The following is a 24,355-nucleotide window of genomic DNA, read 5'->3' on the forward strand; positions in this document are numbered from 1 at the left end:
TTTTAATTTATCAATTAAATACATTAATTAATCGATTAAAAATTTAGAAAATTATATATAATTAAATACATTAATTAATCGATCAAAAATTTAAAAAATTTTATATAATTAAATATGTTTACAAAATATATATATATATATATATATATATATATATATATTAAAAATAAAAAATAGAATAGTAGTTTGACCCATTTTTTTACTAAACAACCAAAAAATAATAACTTTTTTTAGTATAACAGGTCGATCTGATTTATTCAATTAAATTAAAATTTGTCGAAGTAACTCATTTTGTCATCTTTACAAAATAAGTAACAATGATATAGGTGAATGATGCATAAAGTAATAACCATAATGATAAAAGAAAGATAATATAGTTATTAATAAAAATAAAGTGGTGTAACAAAATATTATTTATTTGTGTTGAACCTAATAGTACTAACATTATAAAAGTGACAACTTATTCTTTGAAAGCCTTCTATTACTAACATTATAAAAGTGAGTATACAAACTAAAAAAAGTTTATCCACCGTGTAAAAATATATTGGGAATGCATGAGTTAACATTGCCAACAAGTAAAAGGTTTAACAATTCCGGTTCTTGTGATATTCATAGTTGCATTTACTTCTTTGGTTTATATCTTTTAAACTTCGTCTTATCTTCGCATAATATTCGATCTTTATTTATATTCTATTTTATCTAGTCTTTTACGCTTTAAATAAATTTTACACGGTGTTGTTTAAATTTTATATAACATTTAATGTTTTTTATAACTTTATTTAGCGTTTCACTTGACTTTATATAAATTTGGATAATTGTTTAAACTTTATCTTATCTTCAATTAATATAAAGTCTTTGTTTATAATTTTAGTTCATTTAGTCTCATATGCTCTAAATAAATTATATACGGTATTGTTTAAACTTTATGGAACATCCAATGCTTTATGTAACTTTATCTAGTGTTTCACTTAACTTCTCATAAATTTAGGTAATTGTTTAAACTTCGTCTTATATTGAAGTAATATCTAGTCTTTGTTTATATTTTTAGATATCTAATATCTTACGCTCTAAATAAATTATATGTGGTGTTGTTTAAACTTTATGTAACATTGAATACTTCATATAACTTTATCTAGTGTTTCACTTGACTTTATATAAACTTAAGTAATTGTTTAAATTTCGTCTTATCTTGAAATAATATCTAGTCTTTATTCATAGTTTTAGATCATCTAGTATCTTATGCTCTAAATAAATTATATGTGATGTTGTTTAAACTTTACGCAACATCAAATGCTTTATGCTTCACTTGACTTGATATAAACTTAGGTAATTGTTTAAACTTCATGTAACTTTATTCGGTGTCGGAGATAACTTCATATATTTACAATCACTTACTTAGATAAGTTAATACAATTTACATTTTAAACAAGAATAACAAGATAATGATATTGTGAGAAAAAAAATTTTATAGTAAATGGATTGAACATAAATATATATTTGACATGTTTAATATTTATTAATAAAAAACTTTTATTCCAAACAATTTTTCATATCACTCAAATTCACTCTTTATCTTTCTCTCCCTTTATTATTACCATTTATCAATCTTATATCAACTTACATTATTTCCTTTTGTTGCATTTACTTGCTATAAAATCTTGAATTGTCTATATTGAAGAGTAGATTTGATGGAGTGATAAGAAAAAGGAAAAATGAGTGTAAAGTGAAGTTATTTAAATTAAAAAATAATAATAATTTTGAGTGAATGTTTATATTAAATTTGTGATTGAAAAAATATTTTTTAATTTATATTTATTTAATTTATTATAATAAACAAAAATGTAAATATAAATAAAAAGTAACAAATTTTATTCATAATTTATTATTTAACACGTTATAATCAATTATACTTTATTTTCTTATAACTTTAAAGTATTTCCAAGTAGGGATGTCAAAGTAAGCCAACATACAAGTTGGTTTATTACGAGTTGAGCTAAAAAATGGTCAGTTCAACCCGACTCACATTTTGGTAAACTATAAATTTTACAACCCAATCTAACTCACCACGGGTTGGTAGGTTAGTAGGTTGACTCACTTATAATTTTGTTTTTTTGCAATTTATTTTATATAATTTATTACATTACAAGGAGAATAAATTAACTTAATTTATTTTTTATAATAGTACAATTATTGTGTTCACCTAATTCACGAAACATTATCATAAAGATAATAGTTAAAGATTAAGGTATCAATTTATATAACTTGACAAATAAATTAATTAAACATTCAAACTATTAAAATACTATTGAAAAACATTCTAGTATTTAAAAATATAAAATTGTGAACCTATATAATTAGAAGTAGTAAATAGTTATAACAAATAAAATTTTAAAAAAAATTAAAAAAATGTTGGTGGGTTACCACCTTCAACCCAGCTCGAACTTGTTTAATCTATGAGCTGGATTTTTTCAACCCACTTTTTAAAGAACTTAAATTTTGTCAACTCAACCCAGCTCAACTCTGTAATGAGTCAAATTGACTCACGGGTTGAAACTCATTTTGACATCTTTATTTTTTTTATTTCATTTAGAATGGTAAAATAAGCTTAATCCCACTAATTGGTCGGTATTTTCAACATGTTAATCCACTTTGATCCTTGAATTTTTTTTATAAATAAAAATAAAAAAGTAATTTAATTTTTTTTATATTACTCAAAGAATACAAATATATAATTATTTGTAACAAAATATTAACACTTAAAATTTCAATTATTAATTATAATAAAATAATTTAATATGTAAATATAATAATTATTTTAATTTATTCAATTAAATTAATTAATTAAAATTTAAAATAATATTTATAATTTGTTTTTAATATATCCATATATAAAGATTTTAAAAATAAAATCTAGATAACATTAAAAAAATTAAAAAATAAAAAGAATTAAGATTTTCAGCCTTTTTCTTTGACAGGTCAATCCATTTGGTCTTGTTTTTGTACGAATCAACGGCGGAACCTACAGAAGGGTTAATGTAAGACGGACTAGCCCCTCAGTTCCACTCGCAAATTTGGATATTCGTTTTTCTATCATTAAAAACAAATAATCATTAGAAACAACATGACTAACTAACGCCAATTGTGACTCTTTTATTTAAAAAAAAATTAAGAATAGAGAAATGTTAACTTAAAACTAGCTTTGGGTGGTTTTAAAATTTGTAGGCAACTTTAATTTTTGAATTTAAAAGTGTTATTTGTTTTAAACTATAATGCATCATATTATGATATGTGTATAAATATGATATGTATTTGATATATTAATGTTACTTTTAAAAATAATAAAATATGATACATGATATATGTATATTAAATAGTATATACAAATATTTTTTAAAATATGAAAAATACATGGTTATTTTTTATAAATCTAAATTAAAATCAAATATATTAAATATTTTTAATATAATAGACCATAAAAATATTATTAATTATATATTAAATATTTCACAAATAAATGTCAATAAAATATTTACTGATGGAATAACGTTATACAAATTAAAATACCGGTTTATAACTTTTTTTTTTCAGCTTTATTTGTTATAACATAACATAACCTTTGAACTCAAATAATTGCCGATAGATCTCCGTCCATCTGCGTCAACAGTGAACTAACCGAAGCAAAGGCTAAACCTATTAATTGCTGAGTGATTGAAAACAATGTATTGTTGTTTCTATTAAACTTTAACTAACATTTATCTGAAAATGAAACATATCTTTCCACATTTACATTCTCTGTTTGGTGCTGTTCATTTTCATGTCAAATAGCACTAATGAAGATTTTTTTTTCCCTTCTTGGAGCTCTCACTTTGAACAAAACCCACGCCACATGGCATTCATGTAATGGCTGAGATGGATCCCCTGAACTGCACATCATCACTGCGTTATGCTGACGTTCACAGAAACTCACAACAATCAAACCAAAGTTTCCTTCTTTCATACAAACACTTTCATTCTCATTCATTTGACCTTTCCAAAGGGTAACTCTCTCTTTCTTTCTCATCCTCCACGCCACCTTCCTATATATACCTTCTACCATTTTCTCTTCTTCCTCACACTTTTCCCCAGTCTTGGATTCTTGCTCTGCACCATTTCACATAATGCCACAGAGAAAAGGTTGCAGTATTTTTAATGAGCCTTGTTTTGTCGCCAAGAAATTCTTGGCAAGACCTCAGCATGAGGGTGTTGGAGCTGTTGTTAGAAGAAGCATAGGAAGGTAAGTGACACGAAGACAGAATGGAAAAAAAAAATGAATTAAAAATTTCGATACCCTTTTCTTAGTTTGGATTAAAAGTTTGCACACAATGCAAAGTTGAGATCTTTGAGTTGATTTATTAAGTGGGTTTGATCAGGTTTGAGCTCAAGTACTTTGATCCCTTCCTTATGTTGGATGAATTCTCAGGTGAGAGAGTCTCTGTTTTTTGCTCTGTTTTCCTGCAGGGGTTTTTTGTTTTCTAAGAATGTGAAAATTTTGTAACATTGCAGTTACTGCTCCTGCTGGTTTTCCTGATCATCCTCACAGAGGTTTGAAAATTGGCCTTTTCCTTTTGTTGTTGAGAATTTTTCTGTGATGAGTTATAAAGACTCCATGTTCATTCTTTGTGATTTTTTCGTGAACAGGCTTTGAGACAGTCACATACATGTTGCAGGTAGAGCAAATTGCATGGTTCAAATGACAAGCTTCTTCTCTCATGCTCCATTTTCTCAATGGGAAAAACATCACATGCTGCCTATATAACTGTTTGCCATCATTGGACAAATCTTTTGATTAGATATTTGACTTAGAAATCTCTTTTAAAGTAAGGAACATATCATTTTAAAAGACTAATGGCCTGGTTCAGAATTAAGTACAAAAGCAAACTGAAAACTTGTTTGATTATTCTTTCGAGAAAAATTCTTGATTTTCTTAAGTATACCAATAAGAGATATCTCCCAGTAGATGACACTATTGATCAGGCATCCTCTAAGTACTTCAACAAAAACACTTTAACAAATTAGAAGAAGATGAAAACTGCAACTCAGTTGTTTCCATATTTTGGTTTTTAAAACTTATTTGAATAAAATTTTCAAAGCTTTTTGATGAGAAGCCTCTGATAAAGGAACCATATATATAACCAAAAAACAAAGATGAAAGGAGAATCAATCATGTCTTAAATATGTGTTTTTCTGATTTGAAGTTTGGAACTCTAATCAGATATTATGGACTCACACATGCCAACAAATAAGTTAAACAGTTGCCAAATCAGCCATATTAACTAGTGAGATCTGAACACAAGAATTGTCCATAAAAGCTGGTTGCATAAGAAAAAGGGCAAGAATGACCCACATATTAGTGTCTTGTCTCTGCTTCTAGAATACCAACTTGAACCTAAACTTGTACACATATTTATTATTACAAAAGTGTACAATCTTTGGTCTTTTTCAGGGAGCTATCACGCATGAAGATTTTGAAGGACATAAAGGGACTATAGAAGCTGGTGACTTGCAATGGATGACTGCTGGTAGAGGGATTGTGCACTCAGAAATGCCTGTTGCACAAGGAACACAAAAGGGTCTTCAATTGTGGATCAACCTTGCTTCCAAATATAAAATGTTAGTAAATAAATACTAAATACCCTTTTCTTCATCATTGGATTTGAACTTAGATTACTTTTGAAACTTTGGTATTTTTAACTTAGTCATATGGGGTTGAATGATCAATTTTAAACACAGTTGAATAATGAGGTTTTTATGAGGCAACATGACCGAAGAAAAACTAAAAGACATTATTCTGTTTCAGTAAACTTACCTAACACACTTTGGATAAGATTTGAATGATAAAGATCTTACAATAAGGGCCTTAGAAGTAATCTTCAAGGAGAAGACATTTTAGCCTTTTCTCTTTTCTCAGCTTCTCAAACAACAACCTTGGCCTTGAACTTATGTTTAGATGACATATTTTTTGCGTCATTGGTCATCATTGTTATGTCATTGAATGATCCTTTAGTTTGGATGATGCTTACCATCAGCGAGACAAAAAGGGATTCCTCTCTTTACAAAGAAAAAAGAAGTTAAATATAATTTTTACTTTTGGAAATAATATATACCTTGCTTACTTTCACATGCCACTTTTTTCTCATGATTCTCACCATGCCATTATGGACCATTTCCTAGAAGTGCTTTTAAAGCTTTGAGTAGCTGCATGATGTAAGTGTGCACAACGATTTGAAATGGCAAGCATATGTGCCTCTCATCCATATTCCCTGTGATGATGGTAACTTCAATAATAAAGGCAACACATTGCCACTTCAAGTTTCAAACTTTGTCAGGTTTTGAGTGACCCATTACAGTAGATATAGTCTTCTTTTCTCACTATAGCTTTTTGGAAGTACTTGTGATGCTGCAACACATCATTGTTTAAGTTGGCTTTTGGCCTTGTTTAAGAAAGGATTAGTACTCTCATGTTAGCTTTGGTCTCGTTATAAATGGGAAAATCTTGCATTATTTGTGAAGACTTCTTCAACTTTTCTCTTTCATATTTTCTACCTTAAAGATTGGTTTGGATAAACTTTTTCAGAAATACAATTGCAAAAAGAAAACGAATTTGAATTTTTTACTGAATTTTTTGTATTGCTCTTCTACTGTATCTTTAAAATATACTGATGGTAACCGATTTTGAAGTATTAAAATATGTTAAAAAGATCTATAAAATACCAATATAGTATATGTTTAATACTCGGTTTGGGATAAAAAAAAATTCTTTTTTTTTTAAAAACTCATGTATGTTTAATACTCGGTCGGGATAAAAAAAAATTCTTTCTTCTAAAAAAACCCATGAGAAAATCTGGACTTGGATGAAACTTTTATACAAATTAAAAACAATATATAAGACAATTTTAAAAAAGATTTGTTTTGTTCTATAAGTGTTTGAAAATGTGTATCTAATTAAGCTTTTTTTACTTGTTAATGAACTGTTTTAAGAACTATTTATTACTGCATAAGCTGATCATTGTATAACTTTCTTGGGTTATGATATATCAGGATTGAACCAAGGTATCAAGAAGTGTTGAGTAAGGACATAGCAGAAGGTGAGGATGATGGTGTGAAGGTGAGAGTTATAGCTGGTGAATCACTAGGGATAAAGTCTCCAATCTACACAATGACTCCAACCATGTTCTTGGATTTCTCTCTCAAACCTGGAGCACACTTGCAGCAACCTATACCAGAAACTTGGAATGCTTTTGTGTACATATTGGAAGGAGAGGGTATCTTTGGAAACATGAAATCTCAACCTTCAAATTCTCACCATATTCTTCTTCTTGCTCATGGTGATGGCCTAGAGGCATGGAACAAGTCTTCTAAGCTCCTTAGGTTCATATTGGTTGGAGGAGAACCTTTGGAGGAACCTCTAGTGCAATTTGGACCCTTTGTGATGAACACTCAGGAAGAGATTGACCAAACCATTAATGATTTTGAGAACTTTGCTAATGGATTTGAGAAAGCAAGAGATTGGAGATCTGAAAAGGAAATGGATTAATCTTTATTATATTAGCATTATTTATTAGTTGGTTTGCATAACAAGGAGTGAGGATGAACTAACATTGCAATCCTTCATATATGCAATGTATCATTAAATGAATGAATTAGATGAAGCATTTTTATGTTTCTTTTCTCAGTTAAAAAATAGTTAGTTTAGGAAAGACATCAAATTCCAAGTTCTAGTAATTAATGATGGTAAGCAATAACTAATCAAGATTTTGTTGTACATCCCTTGAGAGCTTTGGTCAAAATAATTGATAAGCTTAGAGAAGGTTATTTAGTTAATTTAATAAATAAAAACTATTTGTTAAAATTAATCTAATAACTAGGCAATAAATATAAATTTACATAAAAGTTATATTTGTTTCTCTCATCCTTTATAAATTTTATTTTTAGTTTCTTAGAAATAAACACATTTTTAGGTAATTATAATTTTGTTTCTTGGATAATTTGGCCACTTATCATTCTTTTCTAAATATTATATTTTTTATTAAAAATTAACGGAATAACTAAAGAATAGTGCGCTAAAAACAAATTATCGAAGAAAATAGGTAAAAATTTAAGGGTTCCATAAAAATTGGTGTTGAAAGCGGGTATCATGAGATGAGAATGGCATTGTAAATAAGATTGTAACAACCTTAAAATTTTACTATGGATACTTATGTTAATGAAATTTTAATCTAGATACATTCATCTCAAAAAGTTTAGAAAGACATAATAAATAAAGATTTATGCTCAGAGTATCTTCGTTGTTTCGATCTTCAAGAAAATAGAGTATCAGCCTCTATAGGAGAAGTAGAGAAGAAAAGAAAAAGACTTTTGTTAGTAATATTTTTCTATCAATATCTCGACCTAAGAATACAGATATAATTTATAATTTATTACTTAATATTGTGTGGATGTATCTGTATGTGTATGCAAAATAATTAAAATTAACATTCATTTAATTTTGATTTTGAATGCCATATGGTAAATTTGCAATTCTTTTTAACATTATTGTTACATTGAAATTAATGTACCTAATTTGTTAAACTCATGGCTGGAGTCATAAAATAATTTATCCATATTTATATAAGAAAATAATAGTCTAGTACTGTTTATATTTAAATAAACTTGTTTTAAGAGGTTAGTGCTCACAAATATCTCAAGTTACATTCTAATATAACACTTTTTTATATTTTTTTATATTTGTTATTTTTCTTTACATTTAACAGTATCACAATGCATACGAATTGAGGTCCAAAAACAATTTAAATATTTTTTTTTCATCTTTTTGAGACGTTTATTAAAAAAAATTTATGACAAAATTTCACATTTCAAAATAAACAATAACTTAAAAGTGAGATTATTAATCAATGTTGTCTATTATAAAAAATTATGACAGAATTTCACATTTCAAAATAAACAATAACTTAAAAATGAGATTATTAATCAACGAATTTATAATCAAAAAAATTATCATACATGTAAACAGTGAGAATAAATTAATATTTAACCTTTTATATATATATATATATATATATATATATATATATATATATATATATATAAATTCAGTGATATTTTATGTAAGAAGTGATTCTTATTAAAGTAACTTCCAATAAATATAGTATTATTATTAGATTGCATAACATTTGAATAAGATATCAAGACTTTATTTATAATTATTTAAGTCGTATGGTGAGAAAGTATCACATGTTAAACTAATGATCAAAATTTTTATCATCTTTTAGCATGACGTTGTCATAGTCATATATATGTGTTTGTATTTTCTTAATTTTTATAAAAATTGGAGTTAAAATAATAAGGAAATGTAACTAATTATTAAAATATTTTTTGAATATAAAATTTGAAAAATAAAATACACAAAAAGAGTTTTAAATCCGATTAAAAACAAAAGAAATTTTAAAATAACGGTTAAGAACAAATTATTTATAAAATAATTAATTTAAAAAAAATACTTAAGAATAAAATGAAAATATGAAAATTTGAACACAAAAAGAATATCTCTTTATATATTTATATATTATGATATTAAATATGAAAAATAGTTAAAATTTGATAATCACGGAAGAAACAGTCTTCTTAGAATTTTATATTTTTGGATTTAATTAGGGCTAATAATTTATTATTATTTCATTTAAAATATTTTTAACGTTAATTTTGATATTTTATACAAAATATAACAAATTCAATTCCATATACTTTTGTAGTTCATGTAATTCAAAAGTATTTAAATATTACAACTATTATAATTTTGCTATGTATTTGTTAAATGACGTATATGTTTATTTTATTAAATTACTTGTGCATTTCCCACATTCATTCTGCTTTAACATTATTCTTTTATTTTGTTGAAAAGTTGAATGAAAAAGCTTAGAAGAAAATAATATAAATTGATGAACTAATATATATCTTAACCTAATTTGTTGCATTTGGTATAATGGAATCTATAACAAAAGAAGACTGGACTTGACTTTGGAGTTCTACTAACGGTGGAAGAAGGAATTTTTGAAGTGATAGAATGGTGAGGTTTTTCTATAAATGTTTTTTTATTATTTTATTATTTATTATTACTTATTAAATGTAAAATATTAAGTGTATTATGGAAATAATTTTACCATTTTTTTATAAGGTTTATGATTTTTTTTTCGTAAAAAGTATTTATTTTAATTTTATAACAATCTATTTGTGTTATAATTATATTCAGAATTAAAATAAGGAAAATGATAAGTTAACGAAAAAAAATTGACAAACTTTTGACAAATGTCCTATTGTCAAGTTTATCAAAAAGGAAAATTTATACGAACAAAATTTCCCTTAAAATAAATCAGCTAGATCGTATTTATGATTCAAAAATAGTAAGAAACACAGTTTTACCCTCAACTCTTTATCCATAGATAATCTTTTCCCTATAATAAAAAATCCTTAGAAAATTTTCCAGTTTTTTTATCTGTTTCTTCCTTTCTTCTTGCTAAAAGAAAATCTGGGGAAAGAAGAGGACTAAATTCACGTCATGTGACACACGGCAGCACCCCATTGGTCTGTTTTCGTTTGATAAAATTACGCAGCTACTTTTCCCACAACAGAACTGCACCAGGGAGAGAAAGGAGAGAGATAACAGAGAGAAGGAGAAGAAGAAACCATGAACAGAAGAACAACCTTGCTTATTCGAACTCTCGTATTCCTCTTCATCCTCAACTCTTTGTCTCTCTTCTACTACTTCACCCACCACCACTCACCAAAACCCTCTTCATCTTCTTCTTCCTTGAAAGTTAACAACTATCTCACACCTATTTCCCACCAAACGCACTTTTCAAAGCCATGGCCTATTCTTCCCTCGTACCTACCCTGGCCGCAGAGCGCCACCACCGCGCCTCTCCGCTCCTGCGAGGCCTACTTCGGGAACGGCTTCACGCACCGCCGTGACGTTCTCCGCGCTCGAGACGGCGCCGGGTGGTTCCGGTGTTGGTACAGCGAGACTCTCCGGAGCTCCGTGTGCGAGGGCGGCAGGTTGCGAATGTTGCCGGAGAGGATCGCGATGGCGAGCGGCGGGGAGAGTCTGACGGCAGTTATTGGGCGGAGGGAGGAGGAGGAGTTGCCGGCGTTTCAAGAAGGTGCTTTTGAGGTTGACGGGGGTGGATTCGTTGACCGGAAGTTTCTGGTTGACCGTGAATTTTTGGATCGGTTTGTACCGAGGGGAGAGGTCACGAGGCACACCATGAGGGACTTGATCGGCAAGATTAGGATCGTGGGAGGGAAGGATTTTGAATGTGATGAGGTGAGGGGAGTGGAAAGTTTGGGTTTTTTTTTTTTTTTTTTGTGGCTTTGCTCATGTGGTGTTTGTTGTTTAGTGGTTGGGTTGTTGTAGGCAAGGTTTTAAACTATTATGGTTTTTTTACTTCATGTTGTGAGAAATTGTGGATAATTGTAACTGATTTTGCCAAAAACCTTGATATTGTGACAAGTTGCAGATAAATGTAACTGATATGGCCATAATTGCAGACACAGACACCTCATAAACCTAGATCTTGCGAGTGTGAACTGATCTTTAAAACCTTAGTTGTAGGGTTGTGAGTGGTGCTTGGGTTGAGCGGGGATAATTGTGGATTTCCTTGTTTGTTGATTCTGAATTGGAATTTGTTATGGTAATTCGTTATTAATTTATTATATCCTTTCCGAGTCTGAAAGGCTCATTAAATTGAGTTCACTTTAGGGCTGAAATAAGTGTGCTTTATTTTTTTCTGATCAAATAGGGGGTTTAATGTTCAATGGTTGGGTAAGATCTTTTATTCTGATCAAGTTTAGGTGCTTTGACTACATTAGAGATGCAAGTATTCTTTTCTTTCTGTAGTGAATGTGTATGAAATATTCGATTGATGAAGCTTATCATTCCCTGTATACTTCCTCTATTTGTTTTAGCTTTAGTTTTTCACAATTACCTTCATTGTACCACGAGTTTGACGAGAAGGTTTCTACTTGCAGTGGATTGAGGAACCAACACTTCTGGTGACACGTTTTGAGTATGCTAATCTTTTTCATACTGTTACAGACTGGTACAGTGCTTATGTTTCTTCTAGAGTCACTGGTCTGCCTAATCTACCACATTTGATCTTTGTTGATGGCCACTGTATGGTATGCACTATCAGTTTTGTCAATTTGTTTCATTTGCTTTCAATATTCTAATGCTGTTGCATACGAAATCACAAAAAGCTAACATGTAGTATCTTTGATGCCATTGATTCACATGCATTTGACCACTTTAAATAACTTTTTGCATTAGCTGTCGACTAAGCTCCCAAAAAAATGGAGGTTAGAACTAGGATTTTGAAATAAAAAGTGTGAAGAAATTAAGAGGTTATTAATTAGGTTGGTAATTTTTGTAACCCAATTTGAAATTAACAAGTATGATTGATATTGATAACTTAGGAGGTTCTTCTATAATCTGGATTTTTTTGCTTCCTCCCATAAAAGAAATTGATTGGACCAAGCTGGGTTTCCATATCTAAATGAAAAGAATCAACAGTGGTACTATAACTTGGGATTTCTCGAACTTTTTGGCAGGAAACCTTAGATTAAAACATCAACTATAATCTACAAATTAATGATGTTAATGTTATATTGACCTAGTTTTTTTAATTCTTTTTAGCTTCTTTTATTCTTGCATTTCCAAACCATGTGCAATTGTTTTGGTATTTTGTATTAGTTAGTAAAGAGTGTTTAGATTTTTGTACGTACATGGCTTACCAATCCAAAATATAATCTTCTAAACTTTCATGTTTCAACAATTCTACAATACACTCTTGTCATGTCTTGACAACATGACTAATTTAGATTTTTGCTGGACACCAATATTGACATTTCTAAGTTTACAAGATGATTAATTTTGCAAGTTTCCTCCAAAACTTTCAGGCTCCTCTTGAAGAGACATGGAAGGCTTTATTCTCAAGCCTCAGATATGCCAAAAACTTCAGCGGTTCAGTTTGTTTTCGTCATGCTATTCTCTCACCTTTGGGATATGAGACAGCATTGTTTAAAGGACTAACAGAAGATATAGAATGTTCTGGTGTTCCTGCAAAAGAACTGTGGCAAAAGCCTGATGACCACAAAACTGCACGCCTTTCTGAGTTTGGAGAAATGATCAGAGCAGCATTTGGGTTACCTTTAAACATACGCCGTGATGGAAAACCACTCTTTGGACACAATGTCCTCTTTGTTCGCCGAGAAGATTATTTAGCTCATCCACGTCATGGTGGTAAAGTTGAATCACGACTAAGTAACGAGCAAGAAGTGTTTGAGTCCTTGAAGAGCTGGGTATCTAGTTATAAAGGGTGTAAAATTAACCTTGTCAACGGATTGTTTGCACACATGTCAATGAAGGATCAGGTTCGAGCCATTCAAGATGCATCAGTCATCATTGGCGCACATGGTGCTGGTCTTACTCATATAGTATCTGCATTGCCTAAAACTGTGATTCTGGAGATCATTAGCAGCCAATTCAGACGCCCCCATTTTGCATATATTGCAGGGTGGAAAGGTTTGGAGTATCATGCTATCAACCTTGCCGGATCACACGCTGATCCTGGAACTGTGATCAAAGAGCTGACTGACATAATGAAAAAAAGCTTTGGATGTTGAATGTTTTGGGTGTTGGAAGTGTTGAAGCTATCTGTGTGTGCTAGAGTGAAGGTGATCTTTAATTTTCCATGATTCACATCTCATATTTGGCTTGCAATGTTTCACCCTTTATTGCAGCCAGTTTGGTTATTGCTGAGTTGATACAAAGTTGCTGATATCAATTGTAACAGAAGTAGCATAACTCTTCTAAACGTAATTAGACTAGACAATTCCACACTATCCTTGAAGGTTGCAGGATCGATGCCATGAGAAAGATTCATTTGTTTTGGTTTATGTAGAATGGTGGACAGTTAGTAGCTGCAGAATACGGGTTTCGTTTCCTTCACCTGCTTCGTGCCTCACGAGTTGTATACAGAATAGGGGTCTCAAATTTTACACTTGTACAGTGATTTTTTTCCCCACTCAAGACTTTGTTGTACAATAGGTTTATCCCTTAGCTCATTCTTTTTTATTTTCTGATCAATTTTGATACATATATAATGTTACCTAATTTTGAGAAGACCATAAAAATTGCATTTGTTCGTGAATTAAATTTTTGACTGACAAAATATTTCTGGGAAGATAAATTTCCATTTTGGATTTCTTATTAGGGTTTTGTTTATGCATGTCATGATAGTACGCTGGAATTTATGTTAAACTATCATAACTGTATGAGTTTTGGATTAATCAAATAATAAATGCTTCGTGTATGTTTGTTTTATGTTTCTGTGATTATATTACTTTTTTATTACTTAATAATTGTTATTTAATAGTATTGTTGTAACTGAAAATGTCATATTGCAGCAAAATCCTTCAAGTTACAAACATTTAGCTGCATGACAATTATTAGTAATGTCGTGTAGTTAATAATAATATACTATTTATTAATTTATCTGACTGTTTGCAACTAATTATTTGTTTAGACTTGACATAATTTAATGTATAGGTTTATATTACCTGTTTAGACTTGACATAATCCAAGTCTAATATTTATTTTTTATTTTATCTGTACTGTTATATTAAAGAGGATATACATTTGTATAACTTTTTTTGTCTTTTTACAGACTATATTACGTTTTACCAAATAAGAATAACTTTATTATTTGATAAAAATATAAATTGACAACTTTAATAAAAGTACAAATGGGTAATTTTGATCAAAATATAAATTAATAAGTCCACAATGTGTATATTCGAAGTATGTAATTAATCTCTTAATTCAAAGAGACCACCACAGACATAATAATTTTTTGGTTGTAGTTTTGGTTAAGTCTTTTTAATTTGGTCTTATTTTAAGATTTTTGTTCAATTTGGTTCAAAATTTAAAAAATATCATTTAATTAAGTCATTTTATTTAATTCTATTAAAATCGTTAACGTAATGGTGTATATGTGTCACTCTTCTACTAACGTGGTCGTTTGTTTAATGTGACAGAATTACACTGTATTTGATTGAAAGGGAGATCAGGTTAACGAATTAAAGAAAATTGAGATTTTGGTCAAGGTTCGCTGCTCGGAAAATATTTAGGGAGGGATTAGCGTTAGGATTTTGTGGAAGAAAAATGGAAGAGGTTTTTTAAATATTCAATATTGTTTGGTTTAAATTAAAAAAAGAAAATGAAAAAAAATTAGTAAAAGCAAAATACCTTCTTAATCTTTTTTGTTGCTCGGGATGTCTTGGAGGGAGAGGAGATTCAAAAAATCTCATCTCAAATGTATTAACAAAAGTAATAGTCTTTACATTTTGAAATGTAAAATTAGAAGATACGAAAGATATAATTTTTAATCTTTTTTTCACTCTTGTGGGAACAAAATAAGGATTCTCCCAACAACAATACGAATGTCTTTTGATCCGATTTTGTCCGTAGCAGTAATATCTCTCCAAATTTTCTACTAGTAGTGAACCCTGGCTTTAATCCCAATTTCTTCTAATTCATTAATCTAATCTTCTTTCAATTAAACATGTCATTCTATTATAATAAATAAACAGTCATGTCACTGTATGATACACCATATTAGGGGAAGAGTAACCCGTATACACGGTTTTGTTAATGATTTTAACGAAGTTAAGTAAAAGAATTTAATTGAATGATATTTTTGAAATTTAGAACCAGATTGAACAAAAATTTTAAAGTAAGACCAAATTGAAAAAATTTAACTAAAACTAAGACCAAATAACTATTTAAGCGTATTTTTTTATATAGTAATACTTTTTATTTTATGTGTTAATACTTTTCAAAATAATATAAAACTAAAAATGGTTATAAACTTGATTATAATAAAAAGATTATTTAGAAAGACTTCTCATAAAATTAGTTTTTTTTTTCTTAAAAAAGAGTGACTTTCCTAATTGTAAATTTGTTTGTTTTTTTTTTAATTTCTAAAAAAAATATTATTATTTTGTTTCCTAATCACAACACTTTATTCTTACAAAAACAATTTGCTCTCATATAAACCTTTATCTACTTGTTTACACTCTTCTATTATACTAAGAGTAATAACATTAATGTGAGTATTCGTAGTTGACGATTTGCCTTACATAATGTTATTTAACATTAGTAGATCAACCAATCAACATATTTAGATACAATACAACCATACACTCTTGATTTCCCAAAAGTTTTAATATGAAATAAACTTTTAAATAAAATTAACAGACTAAATCATTCTTTAAATACAAATTAAAGACGAAGCACAGTAGTGTGTAGACAGTTTCACCATCTAATAAGACAGAAAAACTTTCAGCACAGTAGCTCAGTCATAGAAGTGCTTATACATTACCAACAACAACAACCCAAAACGTGATTCACCACTTACACTGGTACCCAGTTAATCAGTTTTCAATAAATATAGACAAATTCCGTTTCATCTTTAAATTCTTCGTATTTTTTCATTTTTCTAACAACACAATGGCCACAATCAAATTTATGTTCTGCTTGATCAGCCTGAACATCTGATTTTCGTAGTGAAGCAATTTCCAATTCGCTTATGGTTTGTTAGAATCACGTTGCTTTTGAGCTAATTCTTTGTTTCTCGTCTGTTATGATGCACTCTACATGTTTGATAAAATGCCCTCCATATGGGGTGGTCTGGTTGTTTCTATTTTCATTTTGTTTGTTATTTGATTACAAAATTGCCACAATATTTTCTTTCTGCATTCTAAATACAAGAACTAGTGAATTTACACCCACTGTGCCAGTTACCATCTTCGATTCTGTATTAACTATTATGTAGTAATGAAAGGTGCATTTTTGTTATCAGAGATGAGGTGATACTAATTGTTGTGTGTGGCTTCACATGGTATAAACTTTGAAGTGATCAATTGATTAGTAGCGTTAAGAGTTTAAGAATTGGATTCTTAAAGTTTGTGGTGAGTTATTGATGTTTGTTGACTTCTGATGACGTATGTGATAGGTAGTTGAGAAAATGGTGCTGTGTTTTCCCTCAACACCCAAGAAGCTTGGCATGACCATAACTTGCTTCCTCTCTGGTGCTGCAATTTTAGCTGCTGGGGTACACTTTTCTTATGTCAATGTTGCACCCCAACAAGCTCGAACCAAAGCTCGCAATGAATTTGTCATGGAGACGTTGAAAAAGAAGTATGGTTACACTTCCCCGTATGAGAAATTGGCTCGCAGTGATTCTCATGATAGGAGAACAGAGGTATCTACGAGAGACCATTATACCCAGGCTCGCAATGGTCAAAGAGACATTTAGTAACCTTGGATTTAAAAAATAGCAGAAGAGAGGTTCAGAAAGCTTTGGTTTTCATATTTGCTCCTTTGGTCTCCTTTATGTAATTCCTAAATCAGTGAAGAATAAATATTGTTGTTAATGCTATCAGCATTCATATCTTCAATATTTATAGCAGTACATGAGTTTCAATATGTTTATAGTTGCACTTTGGTATGAAGTTTCTAATTTCTGCTTCCAAGATTGTTAGTTTTTCTGTGATCCTTGTCAAATTCTGAGCAGATATTCAAAGAGTATCAAGATAACGTAGATTGTCTTTTAAATTGATGAGTTTCTGTAATGTTTATAGCCATTTGTTTTGTTTTTCTTCAAATCATTTCGTGCAAACATAGCCTCAAATTGGCTTCTCCAATATATGAGATCCACTGCTTGTTATCTTATTGTCGTCTTCTCCATGAAGGATTTAACTGGTATCTTCTCTGTGAAGGCTTATCATATAAGGAAAACATAAAGTCTATATATGCTATTAAAGTACCATTGGGCTAGTAATTAATTTTAAAACAGGGGATACTCCTGTGTCTTAAAATAGTAAAAGCCAATTTTGAAGCTTCTATAAGAAGAAAATGAAAAGAAGCAGCAAAGTTAGAAATAATCTCGTAGCACAATTTAAAGTATTCATTACATATCCAATATATGATTTATATAATTAAAATTATTGACTAATTACGAAACTTAATTAAAATATGATTCATACATTGAAAAATATGTATTTATCGTTATTTTAATTATATAAATATTTATTCTATATCATCCGTATGTTAAATATTCCTTTTAAAAAACCAAAACCAAAGTTTACAACTTTTTTATTTAAAATTGGTTACCCTCAAATCGATTTCTCACCTTACTTCAAATTTTTCAATTTTTGCAGGTGAGAAATCATTGATTTACTAAGTGATTTCTGGATTGATTTTTTTTTCTAAATTGTTTTTGATTTATTTTAAAATATTTTAAAACTTTAAAATTGTTTTGGTTTTAATTAAAATTTTAAATTATAGATATTCAATATTTTTTAACTAATTTAAATATTTAATTTATTTTCAATAAATAAAAAAATATTTTAATATTTTAATTAATTTAATTATTTGATTTTTATTTATAAAAGTATAAAAAAGCAATAATTGAATATTTTAATGAATAAAATAAGAGATGAATTATTTGGGTAAATAAAAGTAATTAACAATGTCTTACACAAAACTCAAAATTCACATATTTGACAAACATCCTAATAAGATATTGAGAAGACATGTGTAACTTTACTCCTTTCTAGGCAAAGCATATTGTCCAATGTATGTACACATACCACAGAAAAGTTGAGGTGGTGGAACTGAGAATCATCAACCAGTACTCTACTTTTCCATGATTTTAAAAAGCTTACACAAACAAATATATTAATACTGCACAGTGAATGATATATACATTAAGAAAGGTAAAAACAAGAATTCATTGTGTGAAATGACAGAACCTCTACTTGAAGTGTTCCATGTGCCCTTTCATTCTAAATGTAAAGAATAGGATTTGCACACTGTTGCAGTTTAAGCTGATTAGAAAGTGATTCTAACTTTGCGTTGTCTTCAGGGAAAGCATCTCCAACTCATATATCTGAAAGTGCAGAAGGAACCTGCTTCTGCATGTTTCCATTACCCTTCTGCTGCAACTAGTAAACCCTTGAACCAGATTTCAGCTTGCCAAACCACTACAAAGTTTTGCAGTTAAAAAGGCATTGAAGTCCACTCATGTCTTTCGATGATGTTAAGGCTGCTGCTAGTGAGTTCGGTATGTGATTTGCTATATATAAACATTTATGTTTCATACTTTTCATGTATCTAGATTTAGATACCAGTAAAAATTTTCTTAAGTATGTGTTCCTACAGTTTCACAATCAATGTGTTGATAAATTAAACTTTAGCATGATTAAAGATAAATAATATTTTCCTTGTATGAAATGATTAGAGTTCATTTAAAATCCGAATAAATAAAAAAGCACCGAGTCTCGATGATGCAAATACAAGGCTCTACCAATATATACTCAGACTAATGTTAGGGATAGAAAAAACCAAAATTTATGACTAAAATCTACTTTGAACATAAAAGAAAAATACCATTTTAGATCAAACAAATGTCAAGAACTGAAGTTTAGAGAGAAAAATGTAATCCTCTCTTTTCTTTTTTCAATTTGATGTCTAATCTCCCTTTGTTGAAATGCTCAACTCTTCTACTTGCAAGCTTGCTTCAAATCATGATATACCCAGATGTTCTTCAAAAGCATACTTGATTCAGACGATAAGATTCATCATAGTTTATATATTCACAGCAAGAACAGACATAAAAACATGCTCATGAAGTGCTGTTTGATTGGTTAAAATCTATTAAAAACTACAAAAATTATGAGCATAGTTGAATAAGTAAGGAGTGAGAGCTACACAACTTTGTGATTTCCAACAAATTTCAATCAATAGGAAAGACTGTATTACAGAATGTACTACACTGTCAGCTTTTTTGGTGTTTTGATGCCTTCAAAGGAACTTATGTTGTTGCATTTATCATCCAAAGGTAGGGGATTTAATCACAGTTACTACCACGCGTTGCACATAGCAATACTAAAAGGAGATTGGCAATCTACAAAGGCTTTTCTTGACAATGATCCAAGTGCATGGAGTGCAAAGATCACAATACTTGGTAGGACTGTACTGCATGTTGCAGCAGTAGGAGGACAGTGGCAAATTGTTGAGAAGTTGGTGCAACATGTTCCTGCAAAAGTGCTTGAAGAGTTGGACTTGATGGGTTGTACTTGTTTGCACTATGTTGCAATGGGGGAAAGCAGAAGTGCTGCCAAGGCATTGGTCACTAAAAATCCTTCTCTCACACAATTCACTGACTTTAAAGGATTCACACCACTTATCTACAGTATTACCTCTGCTAAATGCAAAGAAATGGTATGGTACTTTGTTTTGAATACAACAGATGAGAGACCTGGTTGTCCTTTCTCTGGTCCTTCTGCTGCTCAACTTGTTGCTTTGCTTACTGCTGCAGGATTTCATGGTAAACAATTTTTTTTTTTGGCATAATAGGTACCTAAAAGTGTCACATACATATCAAAAAGTAAAAGCAGGATACTTATCTGGTTTCATTGTGTTTATATGCACAATGCAAATCTAGCTGGTTTACCTTACAAAATGATAGTGCATAGAAATTAAACTCTTGAGTAACTATGTCCTCATGAAAATGTCAGATTTCATTTTGTTCCTTTTTCTTTATTGGTAAAAACAAATTAAATTAACGAGATAATTGGGTTATCTCAACCCATATACACAAAATAAATAAAAGAAAACAAAAAATATTAGCACTTTATGATCTTCTCTCCCATACTAAGCCTATTGTGCATAAACCTAAGCCTTGTGCATAAACGTTACACTCCCATGAATCACAAAAGTTAAAAACATTATGTGTCATACAGAGCAATTCCACATCCTACCACCAAAAACATGAAAAAACATATTGAACATCCAAAATTTCAAATCACTTTTGATCCAATACTGACAGTGATTTCTTTCATATATCAACCAGTAGATACTTCATATACCTGTTTTCTGGATCTGCTACCTAAAATAATGTTCCAGCATCCTGGAAGCTACAACATACATATTACACAACCTACAACCAAACTGCAAACAAATCCATAATACCTCTATTTGAATTGAACCTACATACATGCACAAGTATGTGAGCCCAACTGACTTGATTTTTAAAATTGTGAAGAAAATTAATCTCTATTTTTAAAATTTTTGTGAAGAAAATTGTAAAAACAACATTAAAAGGAAGTTGATAGAATGGTAAAAAACAACAGACTGCTGTTTTCACCATTCCTTATGCAAAACTTTGGAATTAGGAATGTGTCATTTTTTATAATTATCTGTGAAAACAAAACATTTTCTTAGACTCAACAGATCCTTAAGTTTTCTTGGAATTTTCAATGTATGTAGAATTTGCTTGAACTAACGAAGTATAGTGTCATTCTTCTACTCTTGAATTTGCCTAATAATAGTCTCAGGCTTTCAACACTATACTTTTATGTATCTAGTGCACCATAAAAAGCCAGAGTAATGTACTACAAGATTACCAAACTATTCAAACATTCATACACACTCTGCTTCATGCTTTAGAATAATCATCAATTATGCTACTTTAATAACCAAGCATATAAAACATATTATCCATATGTTTGCAAATGTTTATATTTATAACTATTATTTTGGGTCTCCCATGTACAGATGTCACTATATATCTTCTCCAGCGCTACCCAGATTTGGCTACTCTCTCAGATTCAAAGGGAAGCATTATACTTAATGTTTTGTCAAAATTGCCCTCGGACTTCCAAAGTGGAAATAAACTTGGGTTTTGGAAAAGATGCATTTACCACTGTAACTACCCTATTTAGATATTATTCTCTTTTCTTTCCAAGCTTCATTGCAATACACCTTAAACTTTCCTCTTCAACTATATTAGGTATGCCAGATGAACTTGATTTTTTACCACCAAGTCATCTGAGAGGAAACTTGAAAGATTCATTTGGGAATTCAAGCCATCATCAATCTTATTTTGGAAGTACAATATGGGATGGAATTCAGAGTATTGGTATGTTGTACTTGTTCAGCAGAGCACTTTTGCATATATCCTTAAACTCTTGTTTTCTCATTTTAATTTTTGTACTTCAATTAAAACAAATTACAAAACTTCATGTGCAGTTCCTGGCATAAAGCTAGTCAGAGAGGCAAAGTTGAGACATGCATGTGCTGCGAGATTGGTGGAACTTGTTTGCACACAGGTTTCAAATTTGAATGACACCGAATTCTGGCAGTCTTTTGTGAGTGCAGACATTGTTTTCAATGCCTCATCATCTGGCATAGTTGAAATTTTAAGGATCTGTTTCCAGTTTTTTCCTGATTTGGTTTGGACTCACTTGCCAAATGAAGGATATGTAGCTCAAACTGCAATCAAGTATCGGCAAGAGAAGGTTTTTAGTCTTCTATGCAATATGCCTATAGTTTGCAAGTTTTTAATCCTGGCATTAGATGAATCACAAAACACCACATCACATCTAGCAGCAAGGTTTGCTTCTCCTCAACAGGCATCAATTTCTGGTGCAGCCTTTCAAATGCAGAAGGAGTTGCAGTGGTTTAAGGTTTTTTTTTTTAATCTCATAACTCCCTTATTATAACTTTTTGAAGATCAATTATACCAGAATATTGATAACACTTTATAATCTCCAACAGAATGTGGAGAAATGGGATCACCCTCTTCATAAAGAAGTTAAAAACAAAGATGGTAAAACTCCTTGGCAATTGTTCAGGGAAGAGCATAAGCCCTTGCTTGAAGAAGCAAAGGTTTGGATGAAGGATACATCAAACTCTTGTATGTTGGTGGCAACTCTTATTGCCACAATTGTCTTTGCTGCTTCTATAACTGTACCTGGAGGAAACAACCAAGACAAAGGGTTTCCATTATTCTTGTCAGATAACACATTCATGGTGTTCGTTGTGTCAGATACACTAGCTTTGTTTTCCTCCATGGTTTCCCTTTTGATGTTTTTATCAATTCTAACTGCACATTATGCAGAAGAAGATTTTCTCAAGAGATTACCTGAGAGAATAATATTGGGTCTGGCTTCTTTGTTCTTTTCCATAGTAACAACAATGATAGCATTTGGTGCAGCCCTTGATTTGTTGCTAAGGGAGAGAGTGAAATGGGTGTCAATCCCAATTGCTCTTCTGGCATGTGTCCCAGTTGCTCTATTTGCAGGGCTTCAACTTCCCTTGTTCATACAAATGATCATATCAACTTATGGTTCTTCTATATATCATCGTCAAAGTCTTTGGTAAGGCTTTTGTGTTGTTCCAGCATATGAAAATAGGACAAAGAATGGAAACATAAAACCATATAGTAGTGTCAGCAGGTGATGGCTTTAGCTTTGGAATTTGTTTTTGTTGAGTATAGTCTGAAGTTGGTTTTGCAACAGTGAACTATGATGAAAATAGAATTTGACCAAACTGCTTTCGGAAATACTACCCAGTGTTCTAAAAACTTGCCACTAATAATCTACCAAAAATCAATAAAGTGTACAATTAGTCCTTTTCTAGAGATGAACGTAGCGATTTCTTATTACTGGTTGCTGTACTACTTTGAAATAATTTTCCAAAAACTAATAAATTTTAGTCACACTGTAATATTTGAAATCATACATGATATTAATAAAGCTATGGTAGTGGTTTATTTGTTAAGAATATTGAAGTTGTTTACATTTTTTTTTATTAAAAAATAATTTTTTGACTACTAAATTTTGACAACTTTCACTTATATAGATAACATCTTTTATCTTTTATTGTAATAAAGTTATCAAAATTTAGTATTCAAAATATCATAATCTTTTTTTATTCAATCAAAGCAATATCTTTTGTACATTTCAAACTATTTCGAGTTGTATGCCATATGTATAAATACATGTTAACTTTATCTTTATTAAAATTTCTGATTAAAGAATCAATTTAAAAGTTTCCTCCAAATTTGTTTTAGAAGTAAAAAAGCAGAGTGTTTTCTGGTCCTCTGATACTCTCGTTTTTGCTAATGGGTATTATGATATTTGTTCTGTAACAAGTTATCCCATGAACAACAAAAACATGTTTGTGTTTCCAAATTGTTTAAAAAATACTACAACTGGTAACATATTGAATACACCACACTGTTTGAAAAACCAGCACATAACAAACGTACGCCTAAAATATGTGATCCATCAACCAATCTAAATCCCACAACCATATTTCAAGTACGTTTATTTTTGTTGAACAAAATACCAAATTAGCCCGATTTTACATTATGAGCGTTCAAATATCTGAATCCAACAATGTAAATCAGTGTCT

The 24,355-nt window shown here is 30.1% G+C and overlaps 3 protein-coding genes and 1 long non-coding RNA gene across 4 annotated transcripts; all 4 read left to right on the plus strand.

Moving 5' to 3' along the window:
• Positions 1-4,102: 4,102 nt before the first annotated feature.
• Positions 4,103-7,711, plus strand: LOC114187556 (pirin-like protein). The gene is made up of 6 exons (XM_028075833.1): positions 4,103-4,273; positions 4,410-4,459; positions 4,543-4,581; positions 4,678-4,706; positions 5,483-5,649; positions 7,078-7,711. The coding sequence occupies exons 1-6, from the start codon at positions 4,158-4,160 to the stop codon at positions 7,571-7,573; spliced, it is 897 nt and encodes a 298-aa protein (XP_027931634.1). The 5' UTR covers positions 4,103-4,157; the 3' UTR covers positions 7,574-7,711.
• A 2,924-nt stretch (positions 7,712-10,635) lies between these two features.
• Positions 10,636-14,245, plus strand: LOC114188267 (beta-1,2-xylosyltransferase). Its single transcript, XM_028076855.1, has 3 exons — positions 10,636-11,356; positions 12,061-12,210; positions 12,988-14,245. Exons 1-3 carry the CDS (start codon positions 10,721-10,723, stop codon positions 13,711-13,713), a joined length of 1,512 nt encoding a protein of 503 aa, XP_027932656.1. The 5' UTR covers positions 10,636-10,720; the 3' UTR covers positions 13,714-14,245.
• Positions 14,246-16,245: 2,000 nt separating this feature from the next.
• LOC114188827 lies at positions 16,246-17,625 on the plus strand. Its single transcript, XR_003605461.1, has 2 exons — positions 16,246-16,512; positions 17,106-17,625. It is a non-coding gene; the product is annotated as an uncharacterized LOC114188827 (long non-coding RNA).
• Positions 17,626-18,891: 1,266 nt separating this feature from the next.
• LOC114186741 lies at positions 18,892-23,579 on the plus strand. Its single transcript, XM_028074732.1, has 6 exons — positions 18,892-19,217; positions 19,995-20,483; positions 21,713-21,862; positions 21,948-22,076; positions 22,187-22,623; positions 22,715-23,579. The coding sequence occupies exons 1-6, from the start codon at positions 19,178-19,180 to the stop codon at positions 23,318-23,320; spliced, it is 1,851 nt and encodes a 616-aa protein (XP_027930533.1). The 5' UTR covers positions 18,892-19,177; the 3' UTR covers positions 23,321-23,579.
• Positions 23,580-24,355: the final 776 nt, after the last annotated feature.

This window comes from Vigna unguiculata, chromosome 6 (genome assembly GCF_004118075.2).
Source record: "Vigna unguiculata cultivar IT97K-499-35 chromosome 6, ASM411807v1, whole genome shotgun sequence".
Classification (NCBI taxonomy): domain Eukaryota; kingdom Viridiplantae; phylum Streptophyta; class Magnoliopsida; order Fabales; family Fabaceae; genus Vigna; species Vigna unguiculata.